Below are 25,973 nucleotides of genomic sequence, written 5' to 3'. Positions count from 1 at the left end.
GGGTGGTAGCTCCTATTCCTAATGTGAAACCTAACATTGTGTAACTATAGCATAGGTTATTTTTCCCTATATGCATCACCTTGCACTTATCCACATTAAATTTCATCTGTCATTTGGATGCCCAATTTTCCAGTCTCACAAGGTCTTCCTGCAATTTATCACATTCTGCTTGTGATTTAACTACTCTGAATAATTTTGCAGCATCTGAAAATTTGATTACTTCACTCGTCGTATTTCTTTCCAGATCATTTATAAATATATTGAAAAGTACAGGTCCCAATACAGATCCCTGAGGCACTTCACTGCCCACTCTCTTCCACTGAGAAAATTGTCCATGTAATCCTATTCTCTGTTTCCTGTCTTTTAGCCAGTTTGTAATCCACGAAAGGACATCGCCACCTATCCCATGACTTTTTACTTTTCCTAGAAGCCTCTCATGAAGACCTTTGTCAAATGCCTTCTGAAAATCCAAATACACTACATCTACCGGTTCACCTTTATCTACATGTTTATTAACTCCTTCAAAAAAGTAAAGCAGATTTGTGAGGCAAGACTTGCCTTGGGTAAAGCCAATGCTGACTTTGTTCCATTAAACCATGTCTTTCTATATGTTCTGTGATTTTGATATTTAGAACACTTTCCACTATTTTTCCTGGCACTGAAGTTAGGCTAACTGGTCTGTAGTTTCCCGAATTGCCCCTGGAGCCCTTTTTAAATATTGGGGTTACATTAGCCACCCTCCAGTCTTCAGGTACAGTGGATGGTTTTAATGATAGGTTAGTCCAAACAAAACAACCAGAGCTCCAAGTGCACTTTACAACGTAAATTATCCAGTCAACTAAGCGCACAATAAATTTGATTTGCAGACCTGTAAGATTGTAACCACTAAGATATACTAAGAATCCCCCCGAAGCAGCCGACAGGCGAAACACGGGACCGTGTCGGGGACTGCTGTTAAACTGTATGCCTTATCTGTGTGGGATGTAAAGAAGGAGTCACCATTTAAAATAAATGAAGTTATTATAACCATGACCAAATCAAATTTATTGTGCGCTTAGTTGACTGGATAATTTAATGATAGGTTACAAATTTTTACTAATAGGTCTGAAATTTCATTTTTTAGTTCCTTCAGAACCCTGGGGTGTATACCATCCGGTCCAGGTGATTTACTATTCTTCAGTATGTCAATCAGGCCTACCACATCTTCTAGGTTCAGTCCATCTGAATCATTACTCATGAAAACCTTCTCCGGTACGGGTATCTCCCCAACATCCTCTTCAGTAAACACTGAAGCAAAGAAATAATTTAATCTTTCCATGATAGCCTTATCTTCTCTAAGTACCCCTTTAACCCATTGATCATCTAATGGTCCAACTGACTCCCTCACAGGTTTCTGCTTCGGATATATTTTAAAAAGTTTTTACTGTGAGTTTTTGCCTCTACGGCCAACTTCTTTTCTAATTCTCTCTAAGCCTGACTTAACAATGTCTTACATTTAACTTGCCAACGCTTATGCATTATCCTATTTTCTTCTGCTGGATCCTTCTTCCAATTTTTTAATGAAGATCTTTTGGCTAAAATAGCTTTTTCACCTACCCTTTTAACCATGCTGGTAATCGTTTTGCCTTCCTTCCACCTTTCTTAATGTGTGGAATACATATTGACTGTGCTTCTAGGATGGTATTTTTTAACAATGGCCAATGCCTCTTGCACACTTTTTACCTTTGTAGCTGCTCCTTTCAGTTTTTTCCTATTTTTCTCATTTTCTCAAAGTTTCCCTTTTGAAAGTTTAGCACTAGGGCTGTGGATTTGCTTACTGTCCCCATTCCAATCATTAATTCAAATTTGATCATATTATGATCACTATTGCCAAGCAGCCCCAACACCATTACCTCTTTCACCAAATCCTGTGCTCCACTGAGAATTACATCTAAAATTGCTACCTCTCTTGTTGGTTCCTGAACCAATTGCTGCATAAAACTGTCATTTATTTCATCCAGAAACATTATCTTTTTAGCATATCCTGATGTTACACTTACCCAGTCAATATTGGGGTAATTGAAATTTGCCATTATTACTGCACTACCAATTTGGTTAGCTTCCTTAATTTCTCTTAGCATTTTACTGTCTGTCTCACCATCTTGGCCAGGTGGACGGGAGTATATTCCTATCATTATACTCTTCCCCAACATGCAAGGGATTTCTACCCATAAAGATTCGATTGTGCTTTTAGTCTCATGTAGGAGCTTTATCCTGTTGGACTCTATACCATCTCAAACATAAAGCGCCACCTTGTCACCAACATACTCCTCTCTGTCACTGCGATATAATTTGTACCCTGGTACAGCACTATCCTATTCATTATCCTCTTTCCACCATGTCCCTGAGATGCCAATTAAGTCTATGTCATCATTCACTGCTATACACTCTAATTCTCCCATCTTACTTCTTAGACTTCTGGAATTAGTATACAAATATTTCAAAGTGTGTTTTTTGTTTGTATTAACATTCTGCTTTTCAGTTGACAGGGATAAATTGGAATCTTTTAGTTCAGCTGAGTTTTTAATTATAGGCACTTGGACTACTTTTCTTATTATTGGAACCTCACTGTTGGAATGCCCTACATCTAATGCTTCATTAGTATCCTTCGAAGTTACCTTCCTCCAAACCATGCACTGCTGAGTGACTGTCAGCTTTCCCCTTTGATTTAGTTTAAAAGCTGCTCTATCTCCTTTTTAAAGGTTAGTGCCAGCAGCCTGGTTACAACCTGCTTAAGGTGGTGTCCATCCCTTCGGAAAAGTGTCCCCCTTCCCCAAAAGGTTCCCCAGTTCCTTACAAATCTGAATCCCTCTTCCTTGCACCATCGTCTCATCCATGCATTGAGACTCCGGAGCTCTGCCTGCCTCTGGGGACATGCGCGTGGTACAGGGAACATTTCAGAAAACACTACCCTGGAGTTTCAGGATTTCAACTTTTTACCTAAGAGCCTAAATATGGCTTCCAGAGCCTCCCTCCCACATTTTCGTATGTCAGTGCCCACATGTACCACGACAGCCAGCTCCTCCCCATCACTGTCTAAAATCCTATCTAGGTGATGCATGAGGTCTGCCACCTTCACACTAGGTAGGCATGTTACCAGGCAATCCTCACACACACCAGCCACCCAGCTGTCTACATTCCTAATAATCGAATCACCAACTATGACGGCCGACCTAACCCTTCCCTCCTGGGCACATCTTTGATGCGAGAGGACAATGTACCTGGAGAGCGGGTCCTTGCTACAGGATCATTTCCTGCTGCACCAGATTGATGCTTTGCAATCATGAGATCTTCCTCCTCCAAGGCAGCACCAGGGCTGCCAGATTGGAGTTGGGACTTGGCTACGATGTCTCTCAAGGTCTCATCTATATACCTCTCTGTCTGCCTCTTCTCCTCCAGGTCTGCCACTCTATCCTCCAGAGATCAGACTCATTCTATGAGGGACAGGAGCTCTTTGCACTTACAATTCTTCACAGCGGATAAAAAATTATACATGTGCTACTTGATGCAGAAGACTGGGAGGCTCCCCTCTTGCTGCTGGACTGCTGCCTTCATCTTAAATTTGTTCAGTTCCTAATTAAGATTTAGGTTGCTATGGGAGTAGGACTGTGTACAATTAGTATCCTTTACATGTATTAGTGTGTGCACTATATGGGCCGGATTTTAACAGGTATGTGCAGGCGTAGATTTGTGCGCGCCTGGTTGCAGGCGCACGCATGTTATAAAATCCAGGGTCAGCGCACACAAGGGGGTGCACACTTGTGCACTTTGCACACGCTGAGCCTTAGGGGAGCCCCGATGGCTTTCCCCGTTCCCTTCGAAGCCGCTCTGAAATCGTAGCCCACGCCCCTGCCCCCTTCCCACCTCTTTTTCAAAGCCCTGGGGCATACACGCGTCCCGGGGCTTGTGCGCATCGCCGAGCCTATGCAAAATAGGCTCGGCACACGCAGGAGGGTTTTTAAAGGGTTACGCGTGTAACCCTTTTAAAATCCGCCCCTATATCTGGTAGTGACCTACAAGGGAATGATTAAAATCCGCCCCTATATCTGGTAGTGACCTACAAGGGAATGATTAAACTCTTGATAAGGTGTGGAGAATTTCTGAAACTAATTTAAAAGGCTGATTATTATTTAAAATTTAAAATTTTATTTATTTATTTTTGTGTGTGTGAAAGTGTCACCTGCCTACAAATTAAAGGGTGAGCTGAGGTGGGTGGAAAAGGGGTGGGAGGGTAGGGAAATACAAACACACAAACTTTTGTTTTTTGCCTGTCTTTCTGACTACTTATTTAATACAAAACACACAAAATTCTGGTTTTTTGCCTGCCTTTCAACTACCTATTTAATAAAAACACACAAATTTCTGTTTTTTGCCTGCCTTTCTACCTATTTTAATACAAATCACACAAACTTGTTTTTTTGCTGCCTTTCTGACTATCTCTTTAATACAGAATACACAAACTTGTTTTTTGCCTGCCTTTCTGACTACCTATTTAACACAAAACACAGAAAGCTGCTGGTTTTTGCCTGACCTCTGACTAGCTATTCAATATAGATATTACGACCATTGCTGCCCGACGTCTTCACACTGCCCTCTTTACCTCTGTGGCGACTCCCTCCAGGTCTGAAGGACGGCTGGATGCCACGGTGTCTCCCTGCCATCTCCCTCCGGCGTCCCCGGACCGGCTTGACCCTGCAGATCTGCCATGTTGCCTGAAGCCTAGGGCGCACAAGCACACGCGCTTCGAGTGAAGTACCAGCGAGGGCGCGAACCTCAGGGGTGCCCCTGAGATGACATCATCCGCTTCCAATATTTAAGGTCTCTGATATCACTAACAGAAGAGTTAGCAAGGGATAGGACTCTTCTAACTACTCTGCCTCCTCAGACTTACCAAAGGTACCTGCTCCTCGGGGGCCTCGCTCTCTCTTTTTGGCTTTCGGGTTACAAACAGGAATCGGTACTCGCTCCTTGAGGGCCCTGTTCCTGACTATCTGCTATTCTCTTCTGCCTGGAAGCCATCACCATCTACAACATCGAGAGTTACCATCGCTCTCTCAGAGCTTTCCCTGGAACCAGATACTCGCTCCTCGAGGGCCTAACCTTTCCAGCTCCTGAGCTCCATGAGACCAATATATGTGAGTGTTGTCATCTACGTTCTGTTCATGAACTCGGCTTACCCTGCCTACTCACTGTCTACAGTTTCTCAGCAGCTCAGCAGCTCAGCTGTTCATTATCTGAGGGACGTCAGCCCTGCCGGGCACTCCAGCTCACTACTGCCACCTCTGGTGGTTTCAAAACCTGTTTAATAAAAGAACTAGTGTGTGTCTGTCTCCATACTCTAAGCCTAGCCTGTGGTCCCTCTCGGGATCTTCCCCCGGGGGCGTGGTCATCTGCCACCGGCCAAAGGATCCACCACTACTATCTCCAGCAGTCTATAACAACAGACTGCTGACTCCACCTACGGAATACATCAGATTGCTCCTCCTATCTGATTGCTCCTCCCACCAGCATAGCGGATTATGACAACAGACACACAAGCACACTAAATAATATACCCCAATACAGTGGTTCTCAACCTTTTTTCTGTCGGGACACACCTGACAGATGGTTCTCACATGCATGACACACTGACCCATGATCGTCACGGGGCTAGATGTAAAAGTACAGTTTGCATCCACGGGAACCCCCCTGACCCACAATAATGGATGTAAAGCAGAATTATGACATTCCCCATACAACTCACCCTACAAAAAAGATATTCTGGTTCTGGTGTCATCTCAGTAACAGCAACTCAAACTCCTTCTATTTCCAGGCTCAATAGCCCTACTTATGAAAAGACAGTAGTTTGCCACCGATGCATGTCCTCTTGAGAAAACACAACAAATAAGACTGATACAAACGCTTACATGCTAGTAAAATATCTCATCTCGGTAACAGACACAGAACCGACCTAACATACTCCCAGGATCTGTAGTAATGCACATAAACTAATCCGTACACAGTTACACCTGTATTATGGAATACACTCAAACAGGAGCAACCCTATCTATGAAAAGGAAACACTACAAATATTAAATCAGGCCCTAAAAACCAATACACCTCTTATTAGGAAAACAGAACTAGTAAGCAGCTATAGTTCCCCACACAGAAATAATTGTAAAACTATACTAATAAGCAGAATAAATGTTTCAAAACAGGTATGAACAGAATAACATCCAACAATTAAAAACTCATAAAAACTATTAAACATTCTCCAAACACCAATAAAATATTTCAAAAAAGCAGACATCACATAATATTAAATAATTAAAATGGCAGTCAATGAAGAAAAATAAACTTAAAAAGCCACCTTTACTTACCCCCTCCAGCAGCTCTCCTACTCCTCTTCCATGCAGGCCGTGGCACACACCAGAAGCAGCAGTAGAAGCTAAGCTCTATACTCATGGTTCTCTTCCTTAGTGCCCATGTCTCTCACACACACACCATACCAGTCATGCCCCCATGACCAGTTTCTGTCTCTCACACACCAATCATCTCCCAAACAGTCTTTGACACACACATACCTGAACAGTTTCTCTCATGCCATACACACACACAGGCTTCCCACTCCCATGTTCTACTTACATATATGGGCTTCTCACTCTCATAATCACTTTCTCTGTCTCACACACACTTACCAGTCTCTCACTCCCATGCTTGTTCTCTCCACATGCACAGGGTTCTCATTCCCATAATCACTTTTTTTCTCTCTCTCTCTCTCACACACACACACACACACCAGTCACCTGACCTCTCTCATGCATACACACACACACACACACACACACACACACAGAGGCTTCCCACTCCCATGTTCTCTTTCAGATATACAGGCTTCTCACTCCCATGCTGTGTCTCACACACCCAGGTTTCTCACTCCCATGCTCACTCTTCACATGCACAGGCTTCTCATTCCCATAATCACTTTCTCTCTGTTACACACACACACCAGTCTCTCTCTCATTTCCATGCTCCCTCTCCACGTGCACAGGCTTCTCATTCCCTGAATCACATTCTTTCTCTCACATTCACACACACCAGTCTCTTTCTCTCACACACACCATCACCTTATCACCCAGTCTCTCTCTCATGCATGCACACACACACACACACAGGCTTCCCACTCCCACTTCTCACTCCCATGCTTTCTTTCACTCACTCACTCCACCCCCCCCCCCACAACACCAAGCTTCTTACGCCCATGCTTTCTCACATACCCAGATTTCTCACTTCCATGCTTATTCTCTCTCTCATACACACACATCAGTCACCTCCATGACTGTCTCCCACTCCCACATACACATCAGTCATTTCCCTGAGCAGTCACTTTCATTGTCTCTCACATATATACACACATCAACTCTCTGACCAGTTTCTCTCAATCACACACAGGCTGGCTGGCTGGCTGCTTCTCTTTCTCTCACTCATTTCCTCTTCTCCCTCCCTCCCCCCCCCCCCCCCCGAGCACAAATGGTAGCTGCAGCAGCCTCCTCCTCCAGTCCCCGCAGGCCAAGAAAGAAGAATCCCATCGGCCGCGGGAGGCTCATGCTGCTGTCTCCTTTCCCGATTAACGGCTGCTTCGATTGCTCGGGGGCCGCTGCTGCTGCCGCCGCTGCTATTTTTCCACATGGAACAGCTCTTTCTCCTTCCCGCGCACAGTGTATCACTTCCTGTTCTGGGTCACGGGGAGGGCACGCGGGAAGAAGAAAAGGCCAGCTGCAGATGCCACTGTTTCTTCTACCACCGCTGCCGTTCCCACTGGGCTTGAACGTACTGATAGCACGGTGGCAATGGCAGCAGGGAAGGAAGAGCAGCGGGAGAGACTGGGAGCACGCGACACGCCTGCCGGTGCTTGGCGACACACCGGTTGAGAAGCGCTGCCCCAAAAGTTTTACTTCTCCCCAATACTTTTAAGTTTAAAAAATTTCTCGAAGCAGTGAGCATAATGAAAGTAATAAAAGATAGTTAGGATGAGTTTGCTCACATAAGCTGAAATAGCCCTTCATCCAGTACATAATAACAACATAAGATTGCCATATTGGGTCAGACCAAAGATCCATCAAGCCCAATATCCTGTTTCCAACAGTGCCCAATCCAAGTCACAAGTACTTGTCAGGATATACATTATAAGTCCAGAGTAAAACTGAACAGTGGCCTGTCATGCTAGGCACTTCTGGCAAAAGTTAGCCTTTATTGCCTTATTTATTTATTTATTTATTTATTTAGACATTTTATATACCGTCGTTCCATATAAAGATTATAACGGTTTACAGAAGAAACAGTCATGCTAGAAATCAACAACTAATGACAGTTTACGGAGGTAGTATTAATAAATAGGGATTATTATACATTTAATGAGATGTTCTAATACATATTACCTAAAGGTCTAAGACATCAGGCTAGTAGTACAGGAATTATAATTAACAATTTTCACATAATAGTCAGTATGTTGTCTTAAGATACTTAAGGTCTCCCATTAATTTATTACTCATTCTTCAATTATTATCTCTTGTCCTTATTGCTGTTGTAGTTCTCTGCATTCTGATGTTTTTAAGTTAGGTTATATGCATTTTTTAATCATTGGTTACTTCAAACAGTCCAATAAATTTTTAAATAGATTTTGTATTGCAAAAAGATTCAAGATACTGTCTCTGTCATGGGGTGCGGTGCTGGACTCAGGGTACACCACCCCAGGTGTAGTACAGGACTACAAGGCAAGGACTTCCACTTAAACAGCCCCCCTCTCCCATAGGTTGAGTCCTTAGGTTCTGGGGACCAGTAGGTTTTTGCTATGGCAATACATCATTGTGAGTTCTGGATAAACTGGAACAAGGTAGAGCAGGCTAGATCAAGGCTGGGCAAGGCAAGGCTTGGATAGGCTGGATGAGGCAAGGCTTGGACAGGCTGGACGAGGCAAGGCTTGGACAGGCTGGACGAGGCAAGACTTGGACAGGCTGGACGATGCAAGGCTTGCACTGTGGACAGAGACAGGCTGGAGCAGTTACTGGAGCAGGACACTGAGCTTGGACTGGAACTGAACACAAACAGGAACAAGGCAAGGTACTGAGTGTGGACTGGGGGATAAACAGGCAAGGCAGGATACTGGACAGGAACTGGAACTAGCCAGTGGCTGGGGGCAAGATAAGGGATTGACAAGACAGGGAGTGAATACCAGAAACAGAACTAGGCTAGGCATGGCGAGACCAAACAGAATCAGGACAGGACAAGACAGACTAAGAGAAGACCGGACAAGGACTTGGCAAGACAACACAGAACAAAGAATATAGAAGCCCAAAGGCAGTAAGACTGGAGGCCTGAAGGCTAGTAGGCTGTAGGCCCAAAGGCCCCTAGATACAGAGAATCCTGGATAGACCGCAAGGCAAGATACAAGTGTAGAGCAGGCCTGGAGGCCCCAAGGCAATTTCAAGGCCTAGAGTAGGCCATGAGGGAAGGAGCAAGAAACAAAAAGTCTGAGGCCAGAAAGCAAGGTAAGCCCTAGATAGGCCACAGGACAAAGAGCAAGAAAGCAGAAGGCCTAGAGGCTACAAGGTATAAGACTAGAGTGGCCAGGTCAGAGAGCCAAGGTTGACTTCATGAAAAGGCATCTTGGGCTTTGCAAAGCAGGACTGAATGGGTCTGGAGCTTGGATGTGGTATGAGTAGTGAGGAGGAGCTTGGAAAGGCTGGAGGTTAAGCTCGTTGAGGACCCTTGGTAGAGTAGAGGCTGAACGACAGACTGGATCAGGTGGCTAGTGAGGAAATTGCTGGGGAACAAAGCAGAGATTACTAGAGGCCTCTGCTGGTGGGGAGGTATAGTAGGCAGCATCAGGGCACGGTGAGGCCCAGGCTGCATGGCAGACTAAACCGTGACAGGTTCAAGTTTTTATTACATAAGAAAATGTTATTGAAGTTACCTTGTGAATTTGTTATGAATTTGAAGAGTCCTCTCTGATGCAAATTATGAAACTTAGACCTGTGTTAGGGTTTAAGGTGTTCAAAGAAGTGATTACAGGCTACTAAAATAATATTGGACTGTTTGAAGTGACCTGTGATTATGAATAAAGCAATGAAGGCTAATTTTTTCCGGTAGTATCTAGTTTGACAGGTCACTGTTCAATTTTGCGCTTGACTTATATTGTATAATTGCTAACTCATATGAGGGTTGATTAAGGGATTTTTTAATAAGATCAATTCCTGATGTAAACTGCCAGGTTCTTGTGGCCTGGTTTGGGTTCTGTTGGAAACAGGATGCTGGGCTTGATGGACCTTTGGTCTGATCCAGCATGGCAATTTCTTATGTTCTTACCTTTGTAGCTGCTCCTTTCAGTTTTTTTCCTAACCATTTCCTTATTTTATCATAGTCACTAGAGATGTGAATTGTTTTTTGTGTTCGTGTCATTCTTGGTTTTTCGGCTGCCACTGAAAATGTCATTTTTTTGCGGTTCGGGTTTTTTCGCAAAAAATCGTTTTTTGACTTAGTGCGCGCTAACTCCCCGTTAGTGCGCACTAACAAAAACCGTTAGATTTTGTTATTTTTTGTTACTTTTTGTTAGTGCGCACTAACGGGAGTTAGTGCGCACTTATGGGGAGTTAGCGCACTAACTCTCGTTAGTGCGCACTAATAAAAAAAATGAATTTTCGTGAAAAAATGGGAAAATCACGATCGTTTTCAGGGTCCCCGAAACATGCCGAATTCGGCAATTTCGTTAAAATTATCCAATTCGGAAAAAACGAATGCACATCTCTAATAGTCACCCTTTTGAAAATTAAATGCTGTCACAGTAGATTTCTTAGGTGTCCTCACCCCAGTTATTGACTCAGATTTGATCATGTTGTGATCACTATTACCAAATGGCTCCAACACTGTTACCTCTCACACCAAATCCTATGTTCCTCTAAGGAATAGATCTAAAATAGTTCCCCCTTTTGTAGGTTCTTGTACCAGCTGCTCCATGAAGTAGTCCTTTACTTCATATAGGAACTTTACCTTTCTAGTATGTCCTGATGTGACATTCACCCAATCAGTTTTGGCTGGCACTGGGAAAGTATACAGAAAAGCAGAAAAAACTGCTTTTCTGTACACCCTCTGACTTAATATCATAGCGATATTAAGTCGGAGGCCCCCAAATTTAAAAAAAAATCAAAAATGTAAAAAAACAAAATTAAAACTCTGCCCGCGATTGGAAGACTGACACTCAATTTAGCGTCCATTTTCCGAACCCATGGCTGTCAACAGGTTCGAGAACTGACACCAGTAAAATTGAGCGTCGGCTGTCAAACCCGCTGACAGCCGCCACTTCTGTCAAAAAGGAGGTGTTAGGGATGCGCTAGTATCCTTAGCGCCTTCTTTTACGTGGGCCCTAATTTACATACCTGGGCTTTCTGTATCACGCGCCCAGAAGAGTGGTCTGTGCGCGCATCGGGACAGCGGGCGCTCGCTGGCTCTCCCGCGCGTTTTTCTGTATTGGCTTGTATGTTAGTGCTTTGCATTAATACCTCCATAATTCCATTTTCATACCTCAAAGTGCTATTTATATCTCTATAGGAGGCTCATCTAGTAATCTGAGGTGAGGTTTAGGTAGTAGATTAGGGGTAGGGGTTAGGGGCCACTTTTACAGGCAGCGTGAGATGTACGAACAGCACAGTACACTCTTGTGAAGATTTGATGTCCTTCGGAGTGAGGAAACTCACACAAAGATGTGATTTGCACAATGTTCTCTCAGCCTAGCTTGATGTTACCCAGGTAGAGAGTTCATCAAGCTAGGGTGAGAGAACATTGTACAAATCTCATCTTTGTGTGAGTTTCCTCACTCCGTAGGACATCAAATCTTCACAAGAGTGTACTGATGAAACTCTGACTTGTTCCAGTATGGTCCAATTCATGTCTGTGATGACATGTCCTGCTTCCTTCAAGTGTTGTACCATTGGTGCTGACATTTTAGCGGTGTTGAACCACGATTTGTGTTCATCCAGCCTTACTCATACCGGGCGAGTGGTCCGGCCCACATACATCTTGGGGCAGGGGCATATTACTGCATAGATGACATTGCTTGAATTGCAGTCGGTGTTAGATTTTCTCCAAACTCTGTAGTTGGTAATGGGATCCACCCATTCCTTCCCTACTATGGCTCGTTTGCACCAACTGCAATGTCCACGGATCTGATGACTTAAAATTTCCCCTGAGAGAGCACTGAGGTCTAATTGGGCATGCACTAGTTTGTCTCTAATATTTCGACCCCATGAGGTGGCAAAAAGGGGTAGTTCTTTGAACACCATGAAGTGTTAAGACGTGCCAATGTTTTGTTTTTTTTTATTGCATTTCATAGGATAATCATGATCACAAATCTCTTAAAAAAATTCAAAATTACATTAATAATATATTATCATAATATCCCCTACATACGAAATCAATAGGAAATTAGAGAGCAATTAAGGTTAAGAAAACTTGGAGCACAACAGAAGAAAATAAGTGATTGTTCACTCTAATCAATTATTGTCTTCCCCACACATTAATATACTTATCCCACTTTAAACAGTATTTAAGAGTATTTAAGAGTGTGTATCTAAATAAGCACGAAGCTGATCTGGGTAATTAAAGATATATCTAGCATCCAAATGCTTTATAAAACATCTACAGGGATATTTTAGGGTAAATTGAGCACCTCTTTCCAGTACTTCTTTTCGCATTTCTATGAATTTTTTCCATCTCATCTGAGTTGTGTGAACTACATCAGGAAATATTCTTATGGGATATCCATAGAAATCTTGTTTTTGATATTTAAAATGCAGTTTTAACACTGCATCTCTCTCCAGAAGGAATGAAAATTGGACTAACAACGTAGCCCTATTATCTATTTAGGCTCAAATCTGTTAAATTCAGATTTTCTTTACTTTGCTAATTTTTCCCTTCTTGAGGTTGTTGTAAGTAATAGATCTGAGATTACAACTCCTACTGCTGTAGACGGCTGGAGCACGCAAACCAAAAGGGATACTTCCTTTTTGGGTTTATAAAAGAGTAACTGTTGGCAGTCACTAAATTTTGCTCTCTTATATGCCCTCTGTATTGCTTTCTGGGGATATTCTCTAGTTCGAAATCTGTTTTTCAGTATGTTCGCCTGGGTTTCAAATTCTTTTTCTGTAGAGCATATATGTCTTATTCTAAAAAACTGGCTTATTGGTAAGCCAATTTTGAAGTTGCGAGCATGATGGCTGGGGAATCTCAATAAAATGTTCCTCTCTGTTAGTTTGTGGTGTACCGTGGTGCAAACTGTCCATTAGTTAGAGTTACTGCTACATGCAAGAATGTAATATGCTTCCGCGATGTTTGTGCTGTAAATTCCAGATTTCTCTTTTTGTGTTGAACCGGTGGCTCTCTGGACCATTTCCTTTACCATATCAACTAAGCCTTGCGTGGGATCACCTTGCACTGGTACATAGAGAGAGAGAAAGAGATCCCGCGCTGCACAGCCGCCAGCCTGATTGGCTCCGCCCACCCACTACGTCATCTTCAGGGGACTCCTGGGCTGCTTAAACGTGCGGCGACGCCAGAGGGGTGAAGTTTCACCCAGGACCTCTGGATTACTTTGACTGAGATTACCTGTGAGGAACGCCAAAGATCCAGCAGACAACGCTGTCGAAGGCGAGAGAAGCCGAGAGAGAGAGAAAGAAATCCCGCGCTGCACAGCTGCCAGCCTGATTGGCTCCGCCCACCCACTACGTCATCTTCAGGGGACTCCTGGGCTGCTTAAACGTGCGGCGACGCCAGAGGGGTGAAGTTTCGCCAGGACCTCTGGATTACTTTGACTGAGATTACCTGTGAGGAACGCCAAAGATCCAGCAGACAACGCTGTCGAAGGCGAGAGAAGCCGAGAGAGAGAGAAAGAAATCCCGCGCTGCACAGCTGCCAGCCTGATTGGCTCCGCCCACCCACTACGTCATCTTCAGGGGACTCCTGGGCTGCTTAAACGTGCCGCGACGCCAGAGGGGTGAAGTTTCGCCAGGACCTCTGGATTACTTTGACTGAGATTACCTGTGAGGAACGCCAAAGATCCAGCAGACAACGCTGTCGAAGGCGAGAGAAGCCGAGAGAGAGAGAAAGAGATCCCGCGCTGCACAGCCGCCAGCCTGATTGGCTCCGCCCACCCACTACGTCATCTTCAGGGGACTCCTGGGCTGCTTAAATGCGCTGCGACGCCAGAGGGGTGAAGTTTCGCCAGGACCTCTGGATTACTTTGACTGAGATTACCTGTGAGGAACGCCAAAGATCCAGCAGACAACGCTGTCGAAGGCGAGAGAAGCCGAGAGAGAGAGAAAGAGATCCCGCGCTGCACAGCCGCCAGCCTGATTGGCTCAGCCCACCCACTACTTCATCTTCAGGGGACTCCTGGGCTGCTTAAACGCGCCGCGACGAAGGAGTGAGACAAAGGGGCACGCCCCTTTGTTAGCCCCTTCGTTAGCTTCTGAGTTAGCTTTGATACGTTGCGCTGTAGTTAGTGCTTGAGTGGAGAAAGGAAATTGGAGATACCTTCAGTATTAGGTTATGGCAGATATGCCCCTCTGCTCAATCAAAACAAACGTCACACCAGGCAAGTATATAGTCATAGACGCTCGGTAATTCCTATCTCATTAAGTACGATATTGTCCACTGTAATACTGCCAGTATTAACTTTTATGTATTGTAATGCTCAATCTATTAGGCAGAAGTCTCCTATTTTTATGGACCTCTTGAAAGACAAAGACCCAGACTGCTTACTCATAACTGAATCTTGGCTTACGGAGTCAGATTCAGTGATAGTGAACAGTATTTGTCCTACTAACTATTGCGCCTTTTCAACAGTGCGAGCCAAACGCAGAGGTGGGGGTGTGCTAGCCTTTATTAAAACATCTCACAAACCTATCAGGAAACTAATTCATGAAAGTGATCCCTTTGAATTTTTAATAATATCTACCAACTGTTTAAATGTGATTTTAGTTTATTGTCCTCCAAAAACGTTAAATACACATTTATCTAAATTTCTAGAATTGGTCTCCTCTTTGCCCCTAAACCTAACAGAAACTATTTTGATAGGTGACTTCAATTTACAGATAAATAATGAGCCTTCATCCACAACTACGACAATTACATCCTTTTTAGATGCTATGGCTGGTTTAGGCTGGACTCAACCTGTCGCTGAGCCTACTCATAAAAAAGGAAACACTTTAGATCTAATATTCTATAACTCCTCATATTTGAACATATCTTCGGCTGATTTAAAAATTCAACCAGTTCCTTGGTCAGATCACCATCTCATTTCCTTTTCGACCTCTATTATGCAAAAACACCCTCCAAATGATGCGGTTAAACAAATCAAAAGAAGGAAACCTATAGTAGTAGACTCCTTTCTAAATACATTTGCCGAGAACATACCTTATGATCTTGCAGAGAATGTGGATAAATCCCTTGAAAACTGGAACTTAGCTATCTCTAAGACATTAGATGCTGTGGCCCCTTTTAGAACTATAATTCTGAAGAAACCTTACAATAAAGCAAATTTTCCTTGGTATAATAATTCTCTACGAATGATGAAAACTGCTTTAAGGAAGAAGGAGCGTCTCTGGTCAAAACAGAAAAACTCTGAAACACTGCGTGTCTTTCATAACACGCTAAAATGTTACAAAAAAGAGGTTAACTTAGTAAGGAAAAGATATTATGCTGATAAAATAGCAACTGCAAATAACAATCCTACTATATTGTTTAACTTAGTACAATCTTTAACAGCTGATCAGGCAAACGTACTCCCTGAAATCACAAACGAAATCTGTGAACAAATATCAAATTTTTTTCAAAATAAAACAGAAACTATATCCAAGGAATTTGCTACCTTACCATATCCTAGTTACAAGCAACAACTAGCAATTTCGGAATGGACCGAGTTCCATCCTATTACTTCAAAGTCCATTCAGAATATTGTTGGCAAGCAAAAAGTTTCTAACTCGCCATTAAATCCTTGTTCAGGTACTCTTCTAAAAAGTATTGTTGAAAAATACCCTGACTACTTATGCCTACTTCTTAATCAATCTTTGGACTCTGGAAAAATTCCCTGACTCATTAAAACAAACTTCAATATTGCCTATTTTAAAGAACAAAAAACTTCCATTTATGGATTTCTCTAACTTGAGACCTATCACCACCTTATGCTCATTAGCAAAAATTTTGGAATCGGTAGTCTTATACCAGCTAAAAGATTATTTATCCGAGCATGACATACTCCATCCGAGTCAGCATGGGTTCAGGAAGGGACATTCCACTGAGACCTTACTACTATCCTCTTTTGACACCTTCCTGAGAGGTTTCGATTCTTATACGGATTATGTAGTCATTTTATTAGATATCTCAGCAGCATTTGATACGCTGGACCATAAATTACTATTGTCTGCTCTACAACTTATAGGTATCAAATCGACAGTTTTGAGCTGGTTCAGAAGCTTTCTCTCAAACCGCATCTGCCAAATTAATTTAGGCACCTTTTCTTCTCAAAAATATGCCCAATCAACCGGTGTTCCTCAGGGCTCCTCGTTGTCTCCAATATTGTTCAATATTTATCTTTTACCTTTGTGCCAAATTCTATCTGCATTGAATGTTCAGTTCAAACTTTATGCTGACGATATTCAGCTATTTGTTCCGTATAAGTCATCCTGGGCAGATACTTTTTCTCTGATCCAACTTTATATCAGTACAATTGAGCAATGGATGGCTCATAACTGTCTAAAGCTCAATAAAAAGAAAACAGAGCTTCTGTGTTTAAGCTTTATATCCAACCCTACCAACGCCCCACCAATTTGCTTAACCATAGGTACTGAAACCATACAGGTTACTAAATTAGCACGTAACCTTGGTGTATGGGTAGATACTAACTTATCACTAAAGCAACACATTTCAAAAGTGGTTAAAACTTCGTTTTTCAAATTGCATGTTCTAAAAAGATTGCGTCCCCTTTTATTTTTTTCATGATTATCGCTCAGTGCTTCAAGCACTGATTCTGTCTGATCTAGACTATTGTAACGGCTTATATTTGGGATTGCCTGATTCTACTATTAAGCCTTTACAACTGATACTGAACTCGGCAGCTAGACTTCTTACCGGTACTCCATTAAAACATCACATCTCACCTATTGTGCACAAATTACACTGGCTTCCAGTTAAATATAGAATTCGTTACAAAATCATCATGTTAATCCATTCTCTGTTGAACAATATTGACTCCACTTGGATGTGTTTCACTTTACATATCTATAAACCACAGAGAGAACTAAGATCTATGGGTAAAAATTTATTGGAAATTCCCTCAGTGAAGAATGCGGCATTGAGTATAACAAGAAATAGAGCTTTCTCGGTTGCTGGCCCCATTCTGTGGAATGCATTGCCTGACTCGCTTAGGCTAATAAGCAGCCGGAAGAAATTTAAGAAGGCTTTAAAAACCTATTTCTTTCAAGAGGCTTTTAAAGATTTAGAAACACCTTAGCTAAGTAAATAAGACTAAATAAGTTTGTATTATATTATATTACTTTACTTATTCTTGCTTTAAATTTTTTTTAATGTAATTGGCCATTCTCTGTTCAGTCATCATTATTTTTATTGATTACCTAAAATGTTGTATTTTTATTCATACCTATTTTACTGTTTTAAGTTTTATTTAGTATTAATTTTAACCTTTTTAATTGTTAAGGTTATTTACTGCTGTAAACCGTTTTGGTCAGTAAGCCTTACTGGAAAACGGTATATAAATTTGTTTAAATAAATAAATAAATAAATAAATAAATAAATAGTATTTTGAGTCTTGTAAATGGACCATCATCTTACTGATATATGTTTCCTTAACTTGGACCACCACAGCGCCCCCCCTTGTCTGCAAGTTGAATGACTACTTGTGAGGAACGGGTTAGGCTCTCCAGAGCGTCGCGTTGTATCTGCGATAAATTTTGTCGACATATAACTGGCTTAGTTTCGCAATTTGTTAACTCTTGCAAAACCAACTTATGAAAAGTTTTTATATATGGATCTGGAGCATCAGGAGGCTGCCAATTAAAGTGAGGTTTTACTATTGATATGTCTGTACTTCCCTCATTTTCACCCGAAAAAAACAACCTAAGATTTAATTTGCGAATAAATCGCTGAATGGAAACTCTACTATCAAACTTGGAATATCTGGTTGTTGGGACAAATGAGAGTCCCTGGTTCAAAACTTCAACTTGGGATACTGTGAGAGGAATAGATGACAAATTTACTACTGCTGATCCTTCTACTTGTGTAAATCAGCTGTCCTCCTTGGGAAGATCTGGTCATTTCTTATGTTGTTGTCTTGTTTGTCGAGGTTCTTCACCATCTCCTTGATCAAACTTCCTACCTCTCCCCTGGTATGACCAGTGAGTCCCTTGCCTTGATTGTGGATTGCCCATCACATTACCTCATATGATACCCTCATTGGTACCCACATTACCTGTTTCTTCACCCTCATCAGAGTCATTGGAATTATCATCTGATGAGAACATGAATCTCACTTTTTTAGCCTGAGATTTGACTCCCATCTAGTTATACACTCGATCTAGTTTGTAGTCAGCCTGATCTCTCTTCAGTTTTCAACATTGTCCCTAGACAGAGTAACTGATGAGAGGAGAGAGAGGAACAGAGAGGGGAAAATCAGGGTTAATAAATAGGTACTGTAACTTCTGCAGAGAGAGGAAGAGAGAGGGAGGAGCAGGTAGCAGACAAGCAGGGGTAATAAAGAGGAACCTTCTGAGAAGTAGAGAGAGAGAGAGGCAGAGAGGGAAAATAATGGGCAATTAATAGAGATACACTGAATACAGTGGATCATGGTAACTTTTCAGATAAGAAAAATAGAACAGAGATTTATTTTGGAGAATGAATTCCCACTTTGTCTTCCATTTTTCTTCTTTCTTTTTATTTTCTATTTCAGATTCCATATGCTTCAACTCTAATGCAACAAATATTGGTCAAAGTGAAATTGACATCAAAGGTAAATAAAAGTGATAACTTCAGATATTCTTAGTAGCTGAAAACCTATGGTAGGGCTTCCCATATCTCTCCTTGTGATCCCACAGTCATTTGGGGTTTCAGGATATTCACAATGAATATGCATGAGATAAATTTGATTATACTGGATCTCCAATATTTGCAAGTATATCTCATGGATATTAATTGTAAATATCCTGAAAACCCAACTAGCTATGGAGTCATACGGACAGGTTTGGGGAGCTTTGAGGGACTAACTGTTCCATATTGGGAGGGATGGTACTTCATTGTGGCTAAATATATATATGTATATATATATATATATATATATATATATCTCAACACTCTCACATACATACAAAACATACATTACAAGGGTTATGTTTGAGGCATGTTTTGTGGACTCTTGGTCACTGCGGGGAGGGGCTCCGTGGGAACCACAATGATAGGCTGACCTCAGTAGTAAGTGGACACAGGAGAAAGAAACTTTATTATACAGCAAAGGTGCTGTCCGAGAAGCAGACAGTGCTGGCAGGCTCGGAGTACCTCTGCAATGGGTTTTGAAGAGACTCAATATATTCCGGTGTTGCGTAGCTCTCACGCAGGTACAGAGACGTAGGCCCGGTAGTGGTCCACAGAGTGGGATAACCCAAGAACCCGGTCCCAATAGTATCGTAGATGTAGACAGATCTGGTAGTGGTCCGCAAGTGGAGTACGCCGAGAATCTGGCCAGGTGAAGCAAAGAGAGAGTCCAAAGAGCTGAGGTACTCACAGGATTCGTAGCTGTAGTCAAGGTGGTAATTTCCTCTGTAGAATACGAGCAAGGAGGCAGACCCGAGGTCCGTGGTGCAGGTTACCTGGGAAGGAATAGGCCCTTGAGGAGCGAGTACCTAAGGTCGTCCGGCAGGGCACCTGGAAAGGAACAAACAAGAACTCCAAGGAGTGGGTGTCCTGAGTGGTTAGAGAGAGGCAACCCCGAAGGGAGGATAGAAGCAGAAGGGCACCCGAGAAGCGGGTACCTAGAGCTTCCAGGAATCAGCGAGATACCCCGGAGGGTAGAAGGAGGTGTTTCAAGCGGGCAGCTTAGAAAAGGTCAGAATTAGCTGGACCGTAATCCTTGCTAACTGGTAGCACTGTGGGTGAGCGGAGGCTAAGTACCCGGAGGTTGTAACGGCAGGCGGAGGGGCCGCCCCGAGGTTCCCGCCATGACGTATTCAAATGTGCGGGTAGCGCGCACGCACCCTAGGAAGCCTCAGGAGGAAACATGGTGAACGCAATCGACCATGCCGGTCTGGGGATGCCAAAGAGGTCGGCAAACAGCAGTGGAAACAGCCATCTTTCCCAAGGGAGAGGAGAGAGGTAAAAAAGAGGTAAGGCAGAGAGGTCGCAGCTGTCTGCGACCGACGGCTGCAACAGTACCCCCCTTCAAAGGGCCCCCTCCAGGCCCCCTTCCTGGAGGTTTGGGTTTTCGAGGATGCATCTGATGGAACCGACGTACCATGTCCTTATCAATGATGTTGACAAGTGGTTCCCATGAGTTTTCCTCTGGTCCATACCCCCCCAGGAGATGAGATACTCCCAAGTCTTGCCTCTCTTACGCACATCCAAGATGTCGTCAACCTGGTATTCAATGTCATCTTCAGCATCCAGAGCCGTTGATTCTGGGGTCTTCTTGTAAAATTCAGAAAGAATAAGTGGCTTTAGCATAGACACATGAAAGGCATTGGGTATCTTCATGGATGGAGGTAGTTTCAGGCTGTACGTCAAATTCCCCAAATGTCGGAGAATCGCAAAGGGTCCGACATAGCGAGTTGCAAAACGTGCCGATGGCAGTTTGAGATGGAGAAATTTGGTACTCAACCAGATCTTGTCTCCAGGTTGAAACTGAGGTGCGTTCCTATGGTGAGCATCATAGGTCTTCTTGGCTCTCTGGCCTGCTTTAAGGAGCAGATATTTAGTTTGTCTCCAGAGTTGTTATAACTCTGCTGAGGTGGCCTGGGCTGCTGGGGAAGCCACTGATAAAGGTAGTGGTAGAGGAGGAAGTGGTTGGCGACCACAGACAAGTTGGAATGGAGAAGATCCTGTGAATGTGGCAGGATGAGAATTGATAGCGAATTCTGCCCATGGAAGTAGTTCTGCCCAGTCACTTTGTCTACTATTCACATACAAGTGCAGGAATTGCTTAAGCGTTCTGTTCATCCTTTCAGTTTGCCCATTAGACTGTGGGTGGTAAGCAGAGGTTAAGTCCAAGGAGATGTCAAACTTTTGACAAAGGGCTCTCCAGAATTTGGCGGTGAATTGCACACCTCTGTCAGACGAGAAGTGTTTAGGTATCCCATGGAGGTGGAAAATATGCTTGACAAAAAGCTTTGCTAGTTCAGCGGCAGATGGTAAGCCTGGTAAAGCCACAAAATGTGCCATTTTAGAGAAGCGATCAATGATGACCCAAATACTATTGTTCCCACTGGAGAGTGGTAGGTCTACCACGAAATTGGTCGTTATATGTGTCCAAGGCTCATCTGGAACCAGCAGGGGTTGTAGGAGGCCCCAGGGACGTATGGCAGGAGGTTTCTGTTTGGCGCAGGAAGCCACATAGGCTTGCACATCCTCTTTCATTGCTGGCCACCAATAATATCGTTAGAGCATGGCGAGTGTACGGCTCTGTCCAAGATGGCCGGCCAGGCGGGAATTGTGTGCCTATTTCAACAGCTTCTTCCTTAGACTCTGGGGCACTACCATCCTCCCAGGAGGTATAGTATGAATGGCGGCAAGAACCACCCTCTCAGGATTAGTGATGTGACGGGGCTCATCAGGCACGTCCTCAGGGGAGAAGGATCGTGATAAGGCATCAGCTCGGACGTTCTTGTCTCCTGGATGATATTTGAGTAGGAAATCAAACCTGTTAAAAAACAGGGACCATCTTGCCTGGTGGTGATTGAGCCGCCGTGCATGTCGGAGATACTCCAAGTTTTTGTGATCGGTGTATACTAGAATTTGATGTTGAGCACCCTTCAGCCAGGGACGCCACACCTCAAAGGCCAGTTTTATAGCGAGCAGTTCTTTGTCTCCAATTCCATAATTTTTTTCAGCAGGTGAGAATCGCCTTGAGAAGGAACAAGGATGGAGCACATTGGATTCGCTGTATTGACTTAAGAATACTCCCACGCCAACGTCTGAAGCATTGACCTCGATGACGAATGGGCGATGAGGATCTGGATGGCGGCGACATGGCTTTTTTGGAAGGCTTATTTGAGTGTCAAGAAGGCTGATACTGCCTCAGGAGACCAATTAGTGAGATTAGCCCCCTTCCAGGTCATGGCAGTGAGTGGGACCGTCAAGGAGGAGTAGTTCTTAATGAATGAACGGTAGTAGTTCGTGAAGCCCAGAAAACGGCGTAATGCCTTTAGGCCTGTGGGTTGAGACCAGTCTCGGATGCTATCTAATTTCTTGGGGTCCATCTGGAAATCGTTCTTACAAACAATGTATCCCAAGAATGGCACAGATGCCTTATGAAATTCACATTTCTCAAACTTCGCGTAAAGATGATTCTCATGCAGGCGTCTCAGGACCCTCTTCACATCCTCCTGGTGTGTCTGTAGATCTTGAGAAAAGATCAGGTTGTCATCAAGATACACCATTTTGCACTGATATAGCAGGTGCCGTAGGATATCATTCATCATATTTTGGAACACTGCTGGTGTGTTGCTTAATCTGAAGGGCATGACAAGATACTCGAAGTGTCCATCGCAGGTTTTAAAGGCTGTTTTCCACTCGTCTCTGGAACGAATTCGCACCAGGTTGTATGCTCCTTGAGATCTAATTCAGAGAATATCTTGGCTCCTTGGAATATGTCAAACAATTCCGATATTAAAAGCAAGGGATACCGGTTTGATAGTAATCTCATTCAGACTTCTGTAATCAATGAAAGAACGAAGGGTACCATCTTTTTTCCCAACGAAGAAAAATCCTGCACGAGCCAGGGATTTAGAAGGTCTGATGAATCCCTTTTGGAGGTTCTCTTGGGAGGCTCCGAATTAGGCTTCAGGTTAATAGCACAGTCAAAAACTCTGTGAGGTGGTAATTCATCTGCTGCTTGTTTCGAGAATACATCCTGGAATGAGGCATATTGAGGAGGTAGGCCCAGTAAAGATGGTGTAGTAGGCATGCAGGATATTGGGGAGACTTCCGAAAGGCATCAGCCATGACAGCCAAGGCCCCATTGTGATAGTTCCAGCGTTGCCCAGTTGAATTGTGGCATATGGTCCTGCATCCAGGGTAGTCCAAGCACCACTGGGTGCATAGCCTTCTCCAACACCAGGAAAGAGATGGTCTCAGAATGTAGAGCTCCAGTGCATAGGCCTATGGCCTGCATAGTCAGCGAGACCTCCCCAGGAATTGGATCTCTGTGTATAGATGATAGCAGCAATGGCGTGGCCATAGGTGTAGTAGGAATTCGCAGATGTTCCACCAAGCATTTTAATATAAAATTCCCTCCGGCCCTGGAGTCTACAAGGGCAAGGGTTTGGAAATCAAGACTCCCGCAGATAAGGGAGACTGGAATAGATAATGGAGGAGTGGGTGTAGTTAGATCTAGAAGGAGTCCTCTGGCGGATCCTAGGTCTGCATGTTTCCCGGACAGATGGGGCAAGTTTAGACGGCATGACCGGACTGGCCACAGTACATGCATAATCCCATGCACTTGCGAAAACGTCTCTCCTTTGAAGTTAAATGGCTCCAGCCTAGTTGCATAGGCTCATTCTCTTCAGTAGGAGTAGATGATGGCCTAGGAGTAGTATGCATGGGTTTAGGACGATTACCTCCTGGGTCGGGCTTCCGGGGACTCTTAGCCTCCTGAGTCCGGTCTCGAATACGGTGGTCAATTCTTCCAACCAATTCTATGAGAGACTCAAGGGTATCAGGCAAATCACGAGCCACCAATTCTTTCTTTAATCGGGAGATGAAACCCTCCAAGAAAATAGCACTTAGACATCCTAGGTCCCAGTGCAGTTCGGATGCTAAAGTCTTGAATTCAATCACATAGTCTGCTAATGGCTTGTTACCTTGCTGGAGGCGTAGCAGGGTAGATCCTGCAATAGTCAGACGAGCTGGGTCATCAAAGACAGACTTGAAGAGATCCAGGAAACCAGTCAAGTAATTCAAAATCGGGTTACCGCGTTCCCATAGTGATGAAGCCCAGGCCAGGGTTCTTCTTTCAAGTAGTGATAGGATATAGGTGGTCTTGGAAATCGCTGTGGGGAAGTAGTTAGGCTGCAAAGAGAAATGCATACTACATTGGTTAATAAAACCTCTGCACTTTCGTGCTTCCCCCGTGAAGCGTGTAGGAGTAGACAGAGGTACAGTAGTCTTGACAGTCACTACTGGAGGTACTAGTTCCTTAACTGGAACTGTCGGGGTATTCAGTTGAGCATGTAGCTGATTGAAGGCAGCAGCCAGATTTTCCAAAGACTTTTGCTGCTCGGAGATCCGCTGGGCCAGACCAGGAATGGCCTGTAGGGCTGTGAGCTGAGCCAAGTCCATGGACTTAGCATCTGTTAGATTTGAGGCATGTACAGATGTACAGATGTACAGATTTGAGGCATGTTTTGTGGACTCTTGGTCGTTGCAGTGATGACTTCTCCCATGGGGAGGGGCCCCGTGGGGAACCACAATGATAAGCTGACCTCAGTAGTAAGCGGACACAGGAGAAAGAAATTTTATTATACAGCAACGTTGCTGTCCGAGAAGTGGACAGTGCTGGCGAGCTCAGAGTACCTCTGCAATGGGTTCTGAAGAGACTCAATATATTCCGGTGTTGCGTAGCTCTCACCCAGGTAGAGAGATCTAGGTCCGGTAGTGGTCCGCAGAGCGGGGTAACCAGAGAACCCGGTCCCAATAGTATGGTAGATGTAGACAGATCCGGTAGTGGTCCGCAAGCGGAGTACGCCGAGAATCTGGCCGGGTAAAGAAAAGAGAGAGTGAAGAGCTGAGGTACTCACAGGATTCGTAGCTGTAGTCAAGGTGGTAATTTCCTCTGTAGAATACGAGCAACGAGGTGGACCCGAGGTCCGTGGTGCAGGTTACCCGGAAAGGAATAGGCCCTCGAGGAGCGAGTGCCTAAGGTCGTCCGGCAGGGCACCTGGAAAGGAACAAACAAGACCCCCGAGAAGCGGGTGTCCTGAGTAGTTAGAGAGAGGCAACCCCGAAGGGTGGATAGAAGCAGAAGGGCACCCGAGGAGCAGGTACCCAGAGCTTCCAGGAATCAGCGAGATACTCCGGAGAGTAGAAGGAGGTGTTCCAAGTGGGCAGCTTAGAAGCGGTCAGAATTAGCTGGACCGTAATCCTTGCTAACTCATAGCACTGTGGGTGAGCGGAGACTAAGTACCCGAAGGTAGGGACGTCATGTGGTGGGGCTGCCCCCGAGGTTCCCGCCATGATGTATTCAAATGTGCGGGTAGTGCACTCGCACCCTAGGAGGCCTCAGGGCGAAACAGGACCTTTCCATGCCAGTCGGCAAACAGCAGTGGAGACAGCCATCTTTCCCAAGGGAGAGGAGAGAGGTAAAAAAGAGATAAGGCAGAGAGGTCGCAGCCGTCTGCGACCGACGGCCGCAACAGCAAGTTTACACATATTCATTGTGGATGTCCTGAAAACCAGAGTAGTGGCAGTCCTGAAATCTTTTTGGGGCATATGTAATCAACATGAGGAACATGTCTCACAAACATCAGTGAAAAGAGTTATATGGAATGAATTTATTCTCTGGAAAAAATATTGCTTAATTTGTATGTATGTTGCTTTTATACAATACTATCTCTATGGCTTTGCAAGGCTCAGATTTTGTAATGTTCAGTGCATGCACTTTTAGTTCAGTCATTAATCCAGCATCAGTA

At 43.9% G+C, this 25,973-nt stretch overlaps 1 protein-coding gene across 1 annotated transcript in view; it reads left to right on the top strand.

Annotated features, from left to right (window-relative positions):
* The window catches only part of LOC115098474 (mucin-2-like), a 105,219-nt gene that overhangs the window by 55,454 nt on the left and 23,792 nt on the right, over window positions 1–25,973 (top strand). The window contains exon 9 of the mRNA XM_029615001.1: window positions 19,031–19,090. Within this exon, the coding sequence (XP_029470861.1) occupies window positions 19,031–19,090 (60 nt within the window). The remainder of the gene's footprint in view (window positions 1–19,030; window positions 19,091–25,973) is intronic.

The sequence above is a fragment of the Rhinatrema bivittatum genome, chromosome 1 (assembly GCF_901001135.1).
Source record: "Rhinatrema bivittatum chromosome 1, aRhiBiv1.1, whole genome shotgun sequence".
Classification (NCBI taxonomy): Eukaryota; Metazoa; Chordata; class Amphibia; order Gymnophiona; family Rhinatrematidae; genus Rhinatrema; species Rhinatrema bivittatum.
Note: the sequence above shows the minus strand (reverse complement) of the source record. Positions and strands in the feature narration are given on the sequence as shown.